Here is a 17,612-nt window from a genome sequence, read left to right as displayed (position 1 = left end):
ACCCTTACATAAGCCACACCCCAACTAAAGTCTGTCAGGATGCTGACTTCACCCCTCTCTTACACGTTTGCAAAATGTGATCACTTGTAACTCACAGGTTGCTTTCAGAATTTCTGGGGTCCTATATTTGACAGCCCTTTCAACTCCCCCCAAAATTGGGATGTTTGGGGGTGGCAGTGGGAAGTAGCCTATCCCTATGAGAACTGTGTCATATTAATTTTTCAGATAGAAATATGCATTTCCATAGCTCCTTCCAAACCTAAGGGAGTATATTGGAACTGATTGAGATACTATCTGGGGAGACCTGAGGGGAAGAAAGATATTTAAGAAATAAAAGAAGCATTGAGTAAATAGCTATTAAAACGGGGAGACTGTCTCTCCTTGAAACCAAGCAGCATCTGGCCCAGAGAAAAGGGCAAGATTGAGGTTCCTGACACCCTGCTGAGATTCACACTAGCCATCCTTCTGCTCATGAACAAATGTTTAATGGAGCCCCCTGCTTTCTGAAGGCACCTTGCTGGGAATGGCATTGGTCAGTGTGGTCTGACCCCCCTACCTTCCTAACATGTCTGGCACCTGGATTCTCCTATCTCTGGAGTTTCTTCTGTTCCCAGTACACTTTTCCTTCCTTTTTTTCCTGCCACTCCTGGTCTCTCACTGGTGACTCAAGAATTGTCTCTCTCCTTGCAAGAAGCTGGAAAATCTTTGCCAGCAATCCGGAATCCCAGCCAGGGAGAAGTGAGCTCCTTCTTAATGAATGCAACATGCTTATCCCCTCCTTGGCCCTTCAAGGCCCGCCTACCTCCTGTTCACCCAAAGCACATGACATACATAGAATTACTTCCACCTCGAACCTTGTTCTAAAGTTTTCCATGAGACCTAGGGTCTCTTTAAGAGCTGGGAACGCCCTCTCTGCCTGCTGTTGTCACAGCACACGTGAATCCTGGGGAACCAGGAAGCAAGAGCCGGCTGGAATGAACACATCTGTTTGGGAGGAGTAACCTGTGGTGGAGGCCTACTGGGGGGAGGAATGGACGTGCTTTCAGCTTGAGTGTTGCCCCAGCATTATCTGAGCTCGCTGCCTGGGTGATTAACTCTGAGCCTCGGATGTGCAGACCTGGCGTTTTGTCGGGTCTGGGCAGAAACAGGGCCACTTCCCTCTTTGGTAAGAGCAGGGGAAAAGAACAGCAGAGGAAACCCCTTGCTGGGAAGGGGGCATTTGTTTCAGGGTACTGGTGGGGTGACTGAAACTATCCCAGAAAAAGGAGATTTTGGCAACTCAAAAGGACAAGTTCAGGGGACCTCTTAACACCAGACATCATTGGAAAAAAACAAAACAAGAAAACACCCCCTAAGCTGGTGTTGAGTTGAAGGGGTTTGAGGATGTTTTTGCCTTCTGTTCTTCTATGGGCTCCAGCATCTAAAACTGGGAGGGGCTTCATCTTACAGATGAGGAAACTCAAGCCCAGAGTTATTAAGTGATTTATCCAAGGTCACACAGGTAGCAGACATCAAAGGTGGGATTTGAACTCTTCCTACTCCAGAATCAGGTCTCTTTGATGGAATTGCACCCCATTTCCCTCCCACCCCTTCGAAGGTCATATATGGCTGGGGGAAGCCATCCTGTAGCCAGAATGGCTTCAAAACACTAACTCAGTGGAAGTGTTTGGGCCTGTTTGTCCCTATACTCAATGGCCCCAGGTTGTAGGGATGTGGCTTAACCCTGTGTGTTATGTTGTCCTCATTGCAGTTCTGGAAGTGTGTGTTGGCCCCAGCTGGGTGGCAGAGACCATGAACTATTAGTTTTTGCTGATTTTTTGGTGAGTAACTACAAAGCCACTAAGGATTTTTTTCTTGGTAACCAGTTGGCTCTTTTCTGATGTCCCCAGTGACTGGTACACTCTATTCTGCAGGAAGTGCAGGGCTGCCTTTGAGATGGGGGGAGGGGAGCCCAGGAGGCTAGAACAAGATTGGGGTAAAAAGAACCAGTGGCTTCAGGGGGCCTGAAGTGGGGAGGAACCAATCAGTGGTGACTATGGGTTAGCCACCACCCCCCCCAGAAACCTAGAGAGTGGCCCAAGGGAGGTCCTTGGAGGTAAAAGAAAGCTGCTTGAGAGACCTCAAACAGAGTTCTTTGAAGTTTTGCAAAATGGTTGCCGAGATTAGGGGGGCTTTCTGGAAGCCAGGGCTTGTGGCAGCTTCAAAAGTAATGGGCATAGCCAGAGTACGGGCAGGGGCAGGAGCAGGGGCTGAGCTGAGGGGCATAGAAACCGAAGGAAATTAAGATCGAGAGAGAGCAAGAATGGAGAATTGTGGTTGTGTGAAGTTAAGATGGTGGTGTTCTAAGACCAAATTAGGTTTATGTTTTGGGTTTTGTTTTCTGTTGTGATCGTTTTTCCTGTTCTCCATGCTGGCAGTAGCTCTAGCCTGGTAGAAAATGACCTGTATTTGGAGTTGGAACACTGGGCTTTGAATCCCTTGTGCCACCTTTGGGACTTTGGTTGATCCGATAAACCTCTGGGCCTCGCCTTCCTCATTTCCTAAAAATGAGGGGTGTGGATGAGGTCATCTCCAAATTCCCTTTTAGTTCTAAATCCCATAATACCCCTATGTTGGGGCACGTTCCTGATCACACCCCAGTTGGGTGTTAGGAGGCAGAGCAAATGTACTTACTTGTGTTTTACGGAGGAGTAAATTGAGCCCCAGAATAGTAGTGATTCATACGGCAACTCTTACTAGGAAGAGCTGGGACTAAAACCCAAGTCTTCTGCAGTCCAAGGCCTGTGTTTTTTCCGATGTTGCTCTCTTTAATTATCCAGGAAACCTCTAAAATTCTCAAGAGGTAAGACTTTGGTAGTCAAGTTTTCCAAATGGCTTCAGTTTTACTTCTTTCAGCACCAAAATTTTTAAAAATTTGGACAATTTTAACTATCTTTCTACAGCAAATTATTTTCATGCATACCTTCTTAAACTAGTGGTGTCAAAGGCATAGAAACAGTGTCACAAAACTGTGCATGAGGATTCCTGCAGGCTATATATTGACTTAGAAAACTACACATTAACGTTACCTATGTATTTTATTAACATTAATTAATGGTACATTGATATATATGATATATTATCAATATATGTTGATATAATGATATATTATGATGAGATAATTAACATTGTATATCTATTATATTTTCATTTATTGTGTCAAATGTTTCCCACAATTACATGTTAATCTGGTTCAGGAGAGGGGAAGAGGGAAGTGTTATGAGTACCAAGGGCCTGGCAGGTTTGATCCCTTTGTCTTAAACCAGGAGTGGGGAACCTGCTGGCCTCGAGGCCACGGGTAGCCTACTAGGTCCTTGGGTGTGACCTTTTGACTGAGTCCCAGGTTTTACAGAACAAATCCTTTTAGTAAAGGGATCTGTTGAGGACCTAGAGGGCCACAGGTGGCCTAAAGGCTGAAGGTTCCCCACCCCCATCTTAAACAATTAGTTTCCCCATCTAGACTTTAAATTCCTTGGGGGAAGGAAGGTGTAGTTATTGTATTCCTGTAGCACTGGACCCTCCTTGCGATAGGCACCCAGTAAATATTTGTTAAACTGTGTGTTTAGTGTTTCATCCCAATTTTTATTGATTACTTAAGGTCATTGTAACATCATTTTTTGCTTTGTGCTGTGATAATGTGACACACCTTCCAGACTTCTTTGAGGTGGCTGAAGCTGGTTGTCCTGAATTTGCTAGCTTAGATTACTGGGCTTTTTATGGTCTTCCATCAGCTATTTTTGTTTTTCTGTGTCCTCCACTGGCAAGCTATTACTTCTCTCAGTATGTTTGCTGTAGCCACCTTCTGATTTCCTGCTTTCTAATTTATTGTGGGCTCAAAAACCAGATAATGAAGCTTGTTTGAACCATAAATAGGCTATTTAGTAGACCCTTTTTGCTGTCTTCTTGGTTTGTGGCTATTTTCTAGAGTTGAGAGTGCTGGAAAGTTGAGCTGCGGATAAGAAAAGTCTTAGCATCATAATTAGAGCTTCAGAAAGATTTTTCTCTGGGGTTTTGTGTCTCCCAGCATCCTCGTTATTAATAGGTATCTGGGTCTTTGCCTTGCTTCCCCAGGTCCTCTTCTGACTACAGCAGCCCCGAATGTTACTGACCAAAGGACTTGGGAAGGTGGATTTGAGAATCACAGACTGTTAGAGCTGATGGGGTCCTTGGAGATCATCCAGTCCCACCCCATTCTTTACAGAGGGGGAAGCTGAGATTCAGGGAGATGGGGAATGAGGGAGGGGAATTTGCCCATTGTCTCGTGGGTAGGAAGTGGAAGAGCTGAGGACCAAACACCAGGTTGTCTTTTTGCTGGACTGCTCTCCTGGCCTGGCTGTGGGAGATTTCTCTCTGGGTTCCAGCATTGTTCAGGGCAGGAGTCTCCCCTCCCTTAAGCCAATCCTACTGCCCTCCTTATGATTCAGGCTGAAGGTGTTGTGATGACACTCTGGCCTTCAGAGCCAGGTTGCTTTCAGAGCCTCAATGATTGTGATTAAGAAATAAAGAAGCTTGTGGCTTCTGTCATCCTTTGTTGCTACCTTCTAGGTCATCTGGCCCCTCCCCCTCCTCTTGGCTCATAGCTTCCAGTGGAGGGACTGGAGGACTGTGGCTCCCACAGAGTCAGGGAGGCCACATCTGCCTGGGCTGGAGGCTGGAGTGGAGGGCACCGCCATCCCTCACCTCACTCACCTTCTCTTTGGCTCTTTCTTCCCCTACAGCATCTCTCGGGGAGCGGAGGGCCCAGAAGCCATGTCCGAGCTACTACTCCTGGGCCTGATTGCGGCCCTGGTGCTGACCCTTCTGCTGACCCTGCTGGGTTTTGCCGTGTACTCTGGGCTGCTGGAAGATGTAGTAGTGAGTGCAGGGTCTCCCCCAATCCGGAACATCACACTGGCCTACAAGTTCCACGTGGGCCCTTACAAGGAGTCGGGCCGGTTATTCACGGAGAGCTGCAGCATCTCTCCACGCCTTAGTTCCATTGGGGTCTACTATGACAACCCCCACACGGTAAGTGTCGGGCTGGGAGAGGTGCTGGGGGTGGGGGATCCCGCTCCTTCCTGAGCCCAGGGCTTGGTTCTGCTGGCACTGCTTTGAGGGCCAGCTTGAGCATAAGGGTTTGCTTAGGTGGTGATCTTTCCTTTTTCGCTGCTATAGCAAGAGGCCGCCATCATGGGTTTGAGATTCTGCCCACCCCCCAGCTTCACCTAGGCTAGGCCTTTAATGGCCAGGCCCTTCAGCCTCCTCTCAGAGCTGGCTCACACATTTCTGGTACTCTTCCCATCCACAGCCCCCTTCCTGCACCCACCCTTTGCCCTCAGCTTAACTCTCCATTGCCCTGTGACCAGGTGTGTAACCTGGGGATATGTACTGGAATTTGTACTATTTCTGTGTTTCTTCTCTTACTTTTGCGCCTTCTTACCTTGTCTGGGCCCAGTCTCCTGGGCATAAGGATGAGCTGGCGTGGGCTGGGGATAGAAGCTTGAAAAGTGCAGGCCTCTTCTTCCATTCTGGCTGCCTCCTCCCCCAGCCCCTCAAGCCATATTATGTTCTTTCCACAGCCCTTCTCATACTCCTCTCACCTCTCTCCTCGGGTCTTGAGTGGCCCTGTCGAGAGCAAAGTTGGCCAGGTAGTAGGGATGAACCAAGTCACCCTGGATGCCTAGGATGCCTGACTGGCTGAGCAGCCTTGCTGCCCTAGGGCCGGCCAGCAGGCCACCTGGCTCTCCGTAGGCATCTGGCTGGCTTGGAGTCCTGGAGAGTGAGTCAGGGCTCTCCACTGTGGCCTTCGTGGCATGGGGAGGTACAGCCCACAGCCTGGTGTGCTGGCATCTCAGGGCTTTCAGCCCAGCGGGCAGGGCTCTTCAGCTTTTTTTCTCCTCAACCCCGGCTCTGTCTATTCTTTCCCCACTCCCAGTTGGCTCTGGGTCTAGGCTTTGGAGTTACCAGCTCAGGTTTCCACTTCTGATGGATGGGCATGGATTTGGCAGACTTTGGTGGCTCCATCTGTTCTCACTAAGCCTTACCTGTTCTGTGCCTGGGCCAGGCTTCCCCTGTGCTCAGGAGATCAGTAGGAAACTCTGTGATGCTAGGGTGCCCACCCTCTCCACCCCATCTTCTGGAGAGGGATAGTTGGGCAATCCATCTTACCAATGGCCACCACTCATCCAGCACCTGGCCTAGGTTAGGCCTCTGGCCCAAGGCGACTTCAAGCCCCAAATAGAGCCACATCTGCCAGAGCAGAGGGGGTGGAGAGAAGAGTACCTACCTAATGTTAAGTCACTTAGTCTGCTGAAGTTTCACATCCAGGCACTGAGGAAGAAAAAGCTGCTTTTGGGGGCTTGGAGTGCAAGCTGGGGGACCCCAGCAAGAACTGAGGCTTCTCTCATACCTCAGGGTCAAGGTTATAGACAGACCCAGCCATTGATGCACGGGTTGCTATGGCCTAGACATAAATGATCTCACAAATTTTTCTAATACAGCATTGCCCCTAAAGTACCTGAGACAAATGCCAAAAGTCACGAAGATCCTGGGAAAGGAGCCTGTAGGGTGTCTACAGGGTACAGTTTGAGACTTTCTTTGTCCATTGGGTTGGACAGATCTCTGCCACCAGACCCTACACGATTCCCTGAGTGGCACAGGGAAAAAGTGGTGCTCTTCTCAAACTTTAGCAGGGAGGGGGCAGGCCAAGTATGGCCTTGTGACTCAGTGCTTTAGCTTAGGGCAGAAAAGTCAGGCTCTTCTCTTTTCTTTCTTCCTCTACCCTATCCTTACCTCACCTTGACCTGCCTCCTGTACTCCCCTACCCCCCGTCCCAATCCCCCCAAGAGTTTGGACAAACTTGTGCCCTGGGTCTGTTTCTCTGGCCTTGGCTTTTGCCCACTCCCATGTATGGAAAAGTAGAAGAGAACTATTTTAGGCCATCTCTGGACTGGGGTCACTTTTATTCTCCTTTCCCCTTTCTAGGCCTCTCCTACCAATAATAATGATAGTAATAATAATAATAATAAGATTCCCACTGGCTAAGTTTTAGTTTGAGGCATAGGGAGTTTTCTGTGATCCCAGCCCCTCCTGTCTCAGGAGGCACATTGCAGGAAGCACCTGTGTCCTTATTCTGTGTCAGAGTCACATCATGGCCACTCTGTTGTACCCAGTGACACCTGGTCCCCACCCGTTGCGGTAGCTGAGGTGACCTCAGAACCCTGGACACTTCCCTGGAGGATCCCTGACAGTTCACATCTGCTGCCTTCAGGGAGTGTCCAGAGCTGAGAAGGAAGCCCGCACAAGAGCCAGCTTCTGGCTTAGTCCAAAGGGCTTTGTGTCTCCTCTCTCACACCACTCTGAGAGGTGGGACTACAGGTGGTAGCATCTCTGTGCTTGGACCAGCACCTGTTCAGTTAATGGCCACATGCATGACCTGATTGGGTCACAGACACAGTTAAAAGCCTTAAAGACCTTGGGCCACCCTGGCTCCCAGACCCTCTCTGATTCATCTGGGTCATAGCAGAGACTTCCCAGCCTTCCATCCCAGGATGTGGCTGCATACCTGACATCCAGGGACCACCTGTGCTGCCTAGCAGCAGGCTTGTAGACTAGGGTCATCCCTACCAGAAATAACCCTTTTTTGCGTCCGGGACCAATGTGAAGTCGATAGACCCCTTCTCAGTAATGTTTTTGAACACTTGAAGGAAATACTAAATTTTAGTTTTAGAAGTTAATGAAAATAAAGGTCTAATTTTTTTCCCATCGAAGTTCTTGGTCCTCCTGAAATCTATCTAGGTGGTCTGTGGACCCCAGGTTAAGAACCCCTGAACTAGCCCATTCTTTTTTGTTTAGGCATCTCTGTCTGCCTGTCTCTCTCCATGTCTCTCTCTCCCTCCCCCCCCAAGTGCTGAGACTGTCTCAGCAGAGTGGGTTAGCCTGCTGTCAGGTTGGTTGGGGGTAGGTAGGTAGCCAGGCTGGACATCTTGCAGTATTCCTTGAGGGATTGAGGAATGCCTCTTGCAGAAGGAAGGACTTCCAGAGAGAATGATGCCTAGTGGCCTGGGCTCCCAGATGAGCCTGGCCTCAGTGAGTGTCAGGCCAAGCTGCTCCCCTTTCTCAGGTTCCCACAGACTCCACCTACCTTTCCCCTCTCCCTCCCACTTACAGGTGGTACAGGAAGGCAGACGCACCCAGCCCTTTTATGTGGCTCTGGGAGGCTCGGCAGCCTTGGGGCCCAGAAGGGAAGGGGGAAACTGAGGCCCAAAGTGGCTATAGTGACTCTCCTAAATAGGAGTGAAACGTGGCAGGTAAGGGCTGTCCCCCGCCCTCTCATTTTTAGAGAGAAGAGAAGCTTTATTTGTCTGTGGGTAGGAAAACTTTTTGTACTCAGCCACATTTCCTTGGGTGAAGCTGGCTCTTGCTCAGTCATATGTGTGATGGGGCTTGGCTAAGCATGAATTCTTGGAGTCATCTTGCTGTGCACTCTCATCCATCGGGGACTCAGGACTCTTTCCCCCCTCCCCAAGTGACCCTTCACTAATCTATAGCCTTTCATAGTAGAGGAGGAGTCAGCTGGCTCCTGAAGGCAGTCCCTAAGGGCACTAGGGAGAGGCTGGGAGTAGCCCCTAAATCACCTTGGCCATCTTTCCCTGAGCCCTCGGGCTTTGTGGTCTGACAGACAAGGCCTCTTCTAAATGACTTCAGAGTATGGGGTAGGGAGAGGAAGGGGAGCTGCTGACTGGAAAAGCTGAGGAGGGACAAGCTAGAACCAGTCAAAAACTAGGTACTACCCATCCCCAAAGGGAAGGGAACACACATTTAAAGTGCCTGCTATGTGGCAGGCATTCTGCTGAGCACTTTATGAATAATATTTCATTCTGTCCTCAGAATCTCCTTTTGAGATAGCTGTGGTTATTATCCCCATTTTGCAGATGAGGGAACTGAGGCAGATGGCGTTTAAATGACATGCCCAGGGTCATGAAGCTAATGAGTGTCTAAGGCTAATTTGAACTCGGATCTTTGAGACTCAAGGCCCAAGGAGCTGCCTAACAAAACAAGAATGACAATAAAACAAAACCCAAAACCTAGCTATAGGCACTACCTGCTAAAACATAGTGAGGAGAGCACAGTGGAACCCAGGGCTCTGGCCTCAGCAGACTTAGTCCTAAACCAGTCTAGCCTAGCCTCAGACTAGGACAGAATTCTCTCCACCCCCTTCCTTCCCTTTCTCCCACACACCTGTCTCCACCCACCCCCTTAACCCTGAGCCAAGGGCTGTGGGGACCCTGTGGCTGCTAAATGCCTCTCTGGGACTTGTGCAGCCTTCCTGGGGTGGAGGAGCCCCACTGAATTGAGGCAGGCAAGGTCTGGCGAGGCCCTAGCTCAGCTTACCTTACCTCCCAGGCCAGAGGCGGGGTTTGGCTCCATCACAGCTCTGTTTACGCGTCTGCCACCTGGGCCCTGACCCCACTTTGGGCCGCCCCACCAGCTTCCTGCTTCTGCTGGCTTCCTCCTATCTTTCCTCTGTGGGAAGTAGAGGTGGCCAAGTTGGTCTCACCTTTGAGGGGACCTCGTCTCCCCTGTCCTGACAGTGGCAGGGTCAAGGAGCCAGAACAGATGCTCCCTTCATTTAAGCTTGAGTTGGATAATTTCCTTAAGCAAGCTGAACTACCTCTCTGGACCTCTTTCCCCACTGATGTAGTAAGGACACTTTCTGCTCTGTAGAGTACCTTTCCCCAAGCATGAATTGTAGATGCTTTTAGATCCGCAGGGCAAGTAGCATGCATGCCCTTCTGTTAATTAAAGCTGATTAAGGATCTGGTGCACCCCTCTCTCTGCCCATTTTCCTTCAATGAAAGACAATGGCTCTTTGGGGCCTTGAGTGGATGAGCTGGTGTTTCATAATTTCAGGGCCCTGACCTCGCCTCTTCCTTAACCTGGGAGGTGGCCTCGCTTCTTATTTCTTGGAGATGCTTAGAACATCACCACTGATCTTTTCAGAGACCTGATGGTGCCTGGAAGGTGTATGTTGTTTGGTGGGAGGGGAGGGAATTTTTTCATAGCAAATAGCTTTGTGTTCCCTGACTTTGGAACAAAGGAACGGTAATAATTCACAATATAGTGTTTTACATTTACAAATCAGTGGAAGTAGGTACTCTGGGTGTTGTTTTCACTGTATCTTATCACTAAATGTTGTCAAATTAAATTTTATTTAAAATTTAGGCTCAGAGCGGCTTAAGTATGACTTGGGATCACATGGGTAGTAGAAGGGAGAGTTTGAGTTTGAACCTAGGTGGTCTTGACTCCAAATTCTGTCCCCTTTCCACTATATGCAGGGGTGGGGAACCTTCAGGCTCAAGGTCACATGTGGCCCTCTAGGTCCTCAGGTGTGGCCCTTTGACTAAATCCAAATGTGACATCTCTATCAGTGTAGGCTGTGCTCAGGTAATGGAATACCCAACACCTAACACCTAGGCCAACATCATTGCCTTGGGATAATTGTGCTTTGCTGAAGTCATTTCAGACTTGGCAGGTATCTGTTTGAGTGCAGCCAAGGTGTGTAGTACTTTGGACATAGGAGATATTTCATAACTGTTTATTGAATTGTTGACCTGGGCTATTGCAGTAGCCTTCTGGAGGGTCTCCCCACTGCAAGGGTGTCCCCACTCCAGTCCATTCTCCACCCCACTGTCATAGATATCCCCATCATCCCCTATTCAACAAACTCCTGTAGCTTCCTATCATATTTAGGACCAAATATGTCCTCCACTTGGCATTCAAAAGCCCTTTTAACCTGGTCCTTTCCTACCTTGCCAGTCCCTTATACTTTGGGACCCCCCACTCTGTGATCCAGTGATACTAGCCTCCTGGCTGTTCCTTAACTCCCCCTTTCCTGACTCTTAAGCAGTTTCACCAGCTATTCCCCCAAACCTGAAATGCTCTGCCTGTTTATCTCCCCCTCCGGGCTTCCCTGGCTTCCTTCAAGTCTCAGCTAAAATCCCATCTTCTGCTAGAAGCCTTTCCTAGTCCTTAATCTTAGGGCTTTCCCTCTGAGACTACTCCCAATTTATCTTATATACATCTTGGGCAGCTCGGAGGCAAAGTGGAGAAGATAGAGCACCCCATGGCCCTGGAGTCAGTGAGACTTCTCTTCCCGAGTTCAAATCCGGCCTCAGACACTTCGTAGCTTTGTGACCTGGGGCAAGTTACTTCACCCTGTAGTTTCTTCATCTGTAAAATGAGCTGGAGAAGGAAATGGCAAACCACTGCAGTATGTTTGCCAAGAAGACTCCAAATGGGGTCACCAAGAGTCAGATGCAACTGAACAACAACAAACAGCCACATTTTGTTTGTGTGTAGTTGTTGGCATGTTGTCTCCTCCATTCGACCCTGGGCTCCTCCATTCCCAGCACTGAGCACAGTGCCTGGCACAAAGTAGGTACCTAATAAAGGCTTCTTGATGGCTATCTCATTGAGGGGTCAGGCACCTGCCTCTGGCCTGGTACCCCTCTGTCCTGGGCCTTGGCCTTGATTGTGGTAGAGAGGGAAAGAGAAAGGAAGGGGGCCTGGAGATTTCCGTCCTGGAGCCAGATAGCCACTGAATAAATAATGTCCGGTGAGATGTGTGTGGGTCATAAAGCCTGTCGAGGCTGAGGTTAGCTCTCCTGGGATTGCCAGTCCTCTTGGATCTTGACTCACCCAAGTTCACCCCCTGTCAACCAATTAAGAGGACACTGGGTCTTTCCCTGGGCAGAAGGCTTGTTTTTTGGTAAATTGAACCTCTTCACCAATGACCTGGTCTTTTGAAATCATTACCTTCTGGGGTGGAACTGTATAGTAGTTTAGGGGTCAGTGGACATGGGACCCTTGAAGAATCCTGGCAAGAGGGAATGAGCCCTTCCTCAGTTTCCTTTCTCAAGGAATAGGGCCAATCCTCAGATCTGAATTCACACCCTTCCAGTTTGGAAGGGGTCCTCCTGCCCCAACCTCCTTTCCAGGTATCAATGAATGAATGAATGAATGAAAAAAAAAAGAAGAAAAAAGCGTTCCTTAGCCTAGAGATCCAAAAATCCTCCTGGAGAAGCATTCCTCCCACCCCCCCAAGGTTAGTAGGTAAAAAGTTTAATTAGTATCTTCTGATGGGCAGTTGCCAGGGGGCTAGCTACTTCGGAGAACAGGAGATAGCACACTTTGATGGATTTGTACACCACTTTGTGTACAAACAGCCTTCAGAATTTTACATGACAAAAGTGTCCCCTGCTCAGCTGTTTTCCTAATTTTGGAGGTAATTAGGAACAGGCTGTCAAGTCTTTGGGGGTGGGGGTGGGGAAGGGAAGAGAACTTTACTTTTGGAGTAAACAACTTGTCGAGGTGTTTCCTCCTATTTAATCTCAGACTGTCTTGGTGGGGTCAGAGGGCTCAATTTCATCTCCTCAGAATGTATAAATGAGACTGCAGAGAAGGCCAGCAAAGCCCTTCAGGCTTTGTGTCTTTGACCTCCAAGGTTAGGATTTCTGGGGAGATGTCTTCCCCAAACTCACAGCGCGCAGGATTTGTACATTTCCTCCACAATACAAACACAAGTGCAAAGCCTTCTAGGAGTTCATTGACATTTTAATGAAGAAGATAATACATAAGGAACAGTGGCCAGGAAGGGGCACTTTAGGCCAGAAAATTATTGGGAAGATGAGTTGGCCGTGGGGGAGTGGTTGTCACCCCCTCTTGGGACAGTGGCAGCGTTGGTTTGATCTTGGTTCATGGAACTGCCTTCTAATTCTAGCAGAACTATTCAGGCAAATGCCCTTGGGTGGCTTCCTTAGACCTGAGATCTTTAAGCCCTGAATGCCCTTTCTCTGGAAGAAAGAAACCTATTCCAACTTGGCTGAGGAATTGACTGGCTGTGCAAACATTTGTCTTTGCCTCTGCCCTGTGGGGCAGTCTTTTTCCCTGACTTTTTGCCCCTGTTCCCTGGGGGAGAAGGACTTTCCTTTCCTCCTGCAGAGACTTAATGCCCCTAAGCCACGTTGGACATTGAGTTTGGCATGGTTGGGGGTGGGGTGGAGGGGTACAGAAGCTTGTCACTGGAGGAAACCCGGCTGCTCTCACCTTGGTGCCAAAATTAAGTCCAAACTGGGAACAGAAAGGGGCAGTTACCTGCTACTGCCTTCTAGGGCCTTAAAGGCCCTGATAGACTTGTATTGTTGACTCTGGGAAATTCCTGGAGGCCACTGCTAGGCTGGGCATGCTCCTGGTGGTCAAGGAGATGGTGCTCAGCATCTGTCCAAGATTCCTTGATGACCCACTTGCCCAGTTGAGAAACACATTGGAGGGTGACTGATCTCACTTGTAATGCACCTGGTGTAGCCTCTTCTGAGAAACTGCCCAGAAAGGATGGGATTTACCTGTCTTGCAGATTTCTAGGAAGCCAGGTATCCTGCCCCCACGCTTGCCCCTCACCCCAACCTTGGCCCTGCTGAGGATAAGATTTGTCCCAAGGCTTCATAGGAGTTCTCCCCCATTCTGTCCAGGGCAGCGCTTAGCCTAGTGCCTGCCACTTAGTAAGTAATTCATTAATAAATGCTTGTTGATTAATAGATGAAGGAGTAGCTTCAGAGATAGCGTGGGAGGGGAGCTGACCCTCTCCCTAGAGGGCCATGCTTCTCAGACTTGGAAAAAGCAGTTGGGAGGGTCATTTAGTAGATTTGAGCACCGAGCAAGCATGGCTCAAAGCCTCTGAATAGAGGAATTTGTTCTGGGCCTCTGAAGCCCTGAGGTCTGTACCAGGTCAGCAGAGAGATTTGTGTGTGTTCCCGGAGGCCAGAAGGTGGGGAGGCCACGTGTTTGACTGTGAAGGAGCGTTGCTCCCTCTAGTGGCAGCAGTTCTGACTGCAGGGCCCTCTCAGGTCATCTGGCCAAGAGCAGGCAAAATCATCTTGACCATCCTTCTGGGGGAAATAGCCTCAGAGAGGGGGAAATGACACATCTGAGGTCACATCTGAGGAGTTTAATGGTAGGGAACTCCAGGACCAGAATGGAAGCCTCCCAGCTAGCTGGTAAAGGAGATGCACTGGTCAAGGTTGCTACTTGCTACAAGCATAAGGTAGAGCCCAGAAGCAAGGTTGTTGTGCCCAGGGGCCTCAGGGAGCGCTGTGGCTCCAGAAACGGAAGAGTGGATGGGCACTATGGAAGAAGAGATGGCAGGCCTTGGTAAGAGACTCGGTATTGGGGCAAAACATAGGCAGGTTGGAGTTAAGACCAAGGTTAAGGGAGACTTGGCCGTGGAGGAGGACAGTTTAGGGCAAGGGTGGGCAACCTGTAGCCTCAAGGCCACATGTGGCCCTCTAGGTCCTCAAGTGTGGCCATTTGAGTGAATCCAAACTTCACAAAACAAATCCTTTTATTAAGGGGATAGGGCATAGATGGCTCTATTACAGGCCATTCAGGGGAAGATACCTGTAAATTATAGAAAAACCTGGGCTCTGGTAGATGGAAATAGTGAGGGCTGGGCCTTCTTGCCCTGCTCAGGATAGTTAAGAGTTTGATCTCGCCATGGCAGCAAAGAACAGGAAATGGAGAATAGAGTTGGGTGGATGCAGAGCAGCCCCCCAGAATAGGAGCCTGGAGGAATAGCTGGGGAGGATTGAAGACTTGCATGTCATGGAAGGCTTTGGAGTGGAAGTGAGGTGATATGTTAGAAGTGTTAAAGGAGATCCCTGTTCCAAAGTCCCTTCAAGCTTTGAGATTTTGTGAAGTAGGTGCATGGAATCCTTAAAGCTGGGGGCGGAGACCTAGTAAAGTAGCCTGCCCCACCTGGAAGTCTCTTGGCTTTGGCCCCGGGATGATCTCAGTGAAGCTAGGGGCAGGTGCCAGGAGGCAGAAGATGAACCAAAGAACAGAAAGCATGGGGGAAAAGAGAATGCTCTCAGGTTTATCCAGAAAGAGGAGATGAAACATGGATTGGCAATTAGAAAGGACAATGGAGCTGAGTCACACCATCTGCACATCAGAGAGGAGAGAGTTGGAAGTGAGGTTGAAATTGGGGACATGAAAGAAGAAAAAGTAAGGAGTCCTGGAGAACCTGATGTGAAGGGCTTGGTGCCCTGAGAGAAATCTTTCTGGGAGCTGAAGAAAGACCTAAGTTTTGGGGGGTTCTCAGACTTTAAACTGGTAATTCTTGATCTGAACAGATGGCTTTGTTTTGAGAGCCTTCCCACCCACCTCCTTCCAGGCGATAGACACTATCATTGTCTCCTGCCTGGTGCTACCTGCTTGCCTTACCTTCTCCTGGATGCCGACCTGGGCTGTTCCTGTCTCCAAAGAGCGCCTGGATTCTGTTTCCTCCTCAATTTCTCCTTTTCCTATTGTGCTCAGAGGACGAGCCACTGGTTACATATAAAGCATTCTGAACTCCTTAAAGGAGATTGGGAGTCAGGGGATTGAGGGGGGCAGGGTGAATCATTCTCTGGGCCATTGGCTCAAGCTTCTTGCCCCATCTGCAGGCCTGTCTGTTGCCTTGGGGTGGCAGCAGATTGACATCACACCTGGACTGTTGTCAAGAAGGAAGAGCCGGAGCGGTCGACCCCTGCCTGTTTCTGAGGCCTCCTCCCCTCCCTTGTCATCCTTGCTTTGTGCCATCCCTGATTTGACTATCAATGTTATGTGCTCGCACGTAATACAAGGCCAGAACGGTGTCCAGGTTGGGGAAGCAGTTGTCTCTTTACTGATGCTGGGAAATCAGGATAGTTTTCTCATCTGTAAACTGGGGTTAGAGGCTTCTGGTTGGCACAGTGGACAGAGCCCTGGGCCTGGAGTCAGGAAGACCTGAGTTTAGATCTGACCTCAGACGCTTAACTAGTTGTGTGACCCTGGGTAAATCGCTAAACCTCTCCCTGCCTCAGTTTACTCAGCTATAAAATGGGGGGGTGATAATAGCAGCTACCTGCAAGTTGTTGTGAGGGTCAAATGAGAGAGTATTTATAAAGCACCTAGTACAGTTCCTGGCACAAAGTAGGTGCTTAATAAATGCGTGCTTCCTTCCTCACTGGGTTGTGAGGCTCCAGTGAAAGATCACAGTATACATGTCTGCTATTATTATGATTACCGTTACAGTGGCCCGTTTGAGTCTGTGATTCTGTTTGTCTCTTCGTCGGTTACCTTGGCCTTCCCATCTATGACTAGGAACCCCCCACCCAGAACACCAGCCCTGATGCCTTGCTTGTTTTTCACCTCTCTGCAGGTTCCTCCGGAGAAGTGCCGCTATGCCGTGGGCAGCATCCTGAGTGAGGGTGAAGAATCACCATCACCGGAGCTCATCCGCCTTTACCAGAAGTTTGGCTTCAAGATCTTCTCATTCCCAGCCCCGAGCCACGTGGTGACAGCCGTCTTCCCCTACACCACAGCGCTGTCCATCCATCTGGCTGCTCACAGGGTCCATCCCGCCCTGGACACCTATATCAAGGTGAGGCCTTTATTTCTCTCTCTGGCCCTGTGTTGCCAGGCTTGAGACTTTACGCACATAGTGGCAGGCCAGGGGCAAGTTTGAGGGAACAAGGTTGCCATATAAAAAGCTTAGGTGAGGGGCAGCTACGTGTCACAGTGTATAGAGCACTGGTCCTGGAGTCAGGAGGACCTGAGTTCAAATCTGGCCACAGACATTTGACACTTACTAGCTGTGTGATCCTGGGCAAGTCACTTAACCCCACTGCCTAGCCAAAAAAAAACCAAAACTTAAATGAGGAGAGTTATCCCTTCCGCCCTTTGCTCTTAGCTGCTGACAGATTATAGTGCTGGCATCCTGGGGATGGGGCAGCTAGGTGGTGCACTGCATAGAGTGCCTGGTCTGGAGTCAGGAAGATTAGTCTTCCTGAGTTCAAATCCAGCCCCAGATACTTACTAGCTGTGTGACCCTGGACAGGTCACTTCACCCTGTTTGCCTCAGTTTCCTCATCTGTAAAATGAGCTGGAGAAGGAAATGGCAAACCACTCCAGTATCTTTGCCAAGAAAACTCCAAAAGGGGGTCACAGTCATACGTGACTGAACAACAACAAGAGCTGTCCCACTGGGAGAGTAATGATCAACCAAGGGCCTCAGTAGGCAGGAGTGTCATCTCATTGGAAAGGATCACCCCAGTTTCCTGGCATCCAGCACATATCGGGCCCCCCCCATCAGCTCCCAAGGATCCTGCCTTCTCCATCGCCCCCAGGCCATTTTTCCCTCCCAAACAAGCAGATCCATCTGAGGTTAAGGAGAGTGCTGGACCAAAGAGGGTGATCCTTCCCGAGACGGCAGCCTTTAAAATTCTCTCCTCCCCATCAACCCGTCCAAAAGCCAGTGTCTGTGTGGGGTGTCAGCCCCTGACCCTGGGAAGCTCCAGCCACTCTGAAGTCAGCAATTAGGGCAGGCATAAGGATAGCCAGCTGCACTCTCTCCTTCCCCCCTAATTCTTTTTGTGACCTGGGTGGTGTGATTCCTGGGGTCAGCTTAGGAGTGAGTAGCAAAAACCCAACTGGCCTTTGGGGATGGTAGAGGTGGACCAGCCTAGAGCTGTCGAAAGTCCAGGTCATTGGACTACAGAGGGACGGTCATTGTAGCC

General features: G+C 49.5%; 1 protein-coding gene across 4 annotated transcripts in view; it reads left to right on the top strand.

Moving 5' to 3' along the window:
- Positions 1-17,612, top strand: part of TEX264 (testis expressed 264) — a 41,288-nt gene that overhangs the window by 945 nt on the left and 22,731 nt on the right. Inside the window, exons 1-4 of one of the 4 annotated variants that reach the window (XM_027837099.1) lie at positions 927-1,165; positions 1,751-1,820; positions 4,758-5,046; positions 16,256-16,477. In XM_027837099.1, the coding sequence (XP_027692900.1) occupies positions 4,789-5,046; positions 16,256-16,477 (480 nt within the window). In that variant the 5' untranslated portion in view covers positions 927-1,165; positions 1,751-1,820; positions 4,758-4,788. Of the gene's footprint in view, positions 1-926; positions 1,166-1,750; positions 1,821-4,757; positions 5,047-16,255; positions 16,478-17,612 lie in introns of those variants that run through there. The other 3 variants (XM_027837100.1, XM_027837102.1, XM_027837101.1) reach the window with 3 other exon arrangements.

This window comes from Vombatus ursinus, unplaced genomic scaffold (assembly GCF_900497805.2).
Source record: "Vombatus ursinus unplaced genomic scaffold, bare-nosed wombat genome assembly UNPS02014820.1, whole genome shotgun sequence".
In the NCBI taxonomy this organism is placed as follows: domain Eukaryota; kingdom Metazoa; phylum Chordata; class Mammalia; order Diprotodontia; family Vombatidae; genus Vombatus; species Vombatus ursinus.
This window is presented reverse-complemented; position numbering and strand designations above follow the sequence as displayed.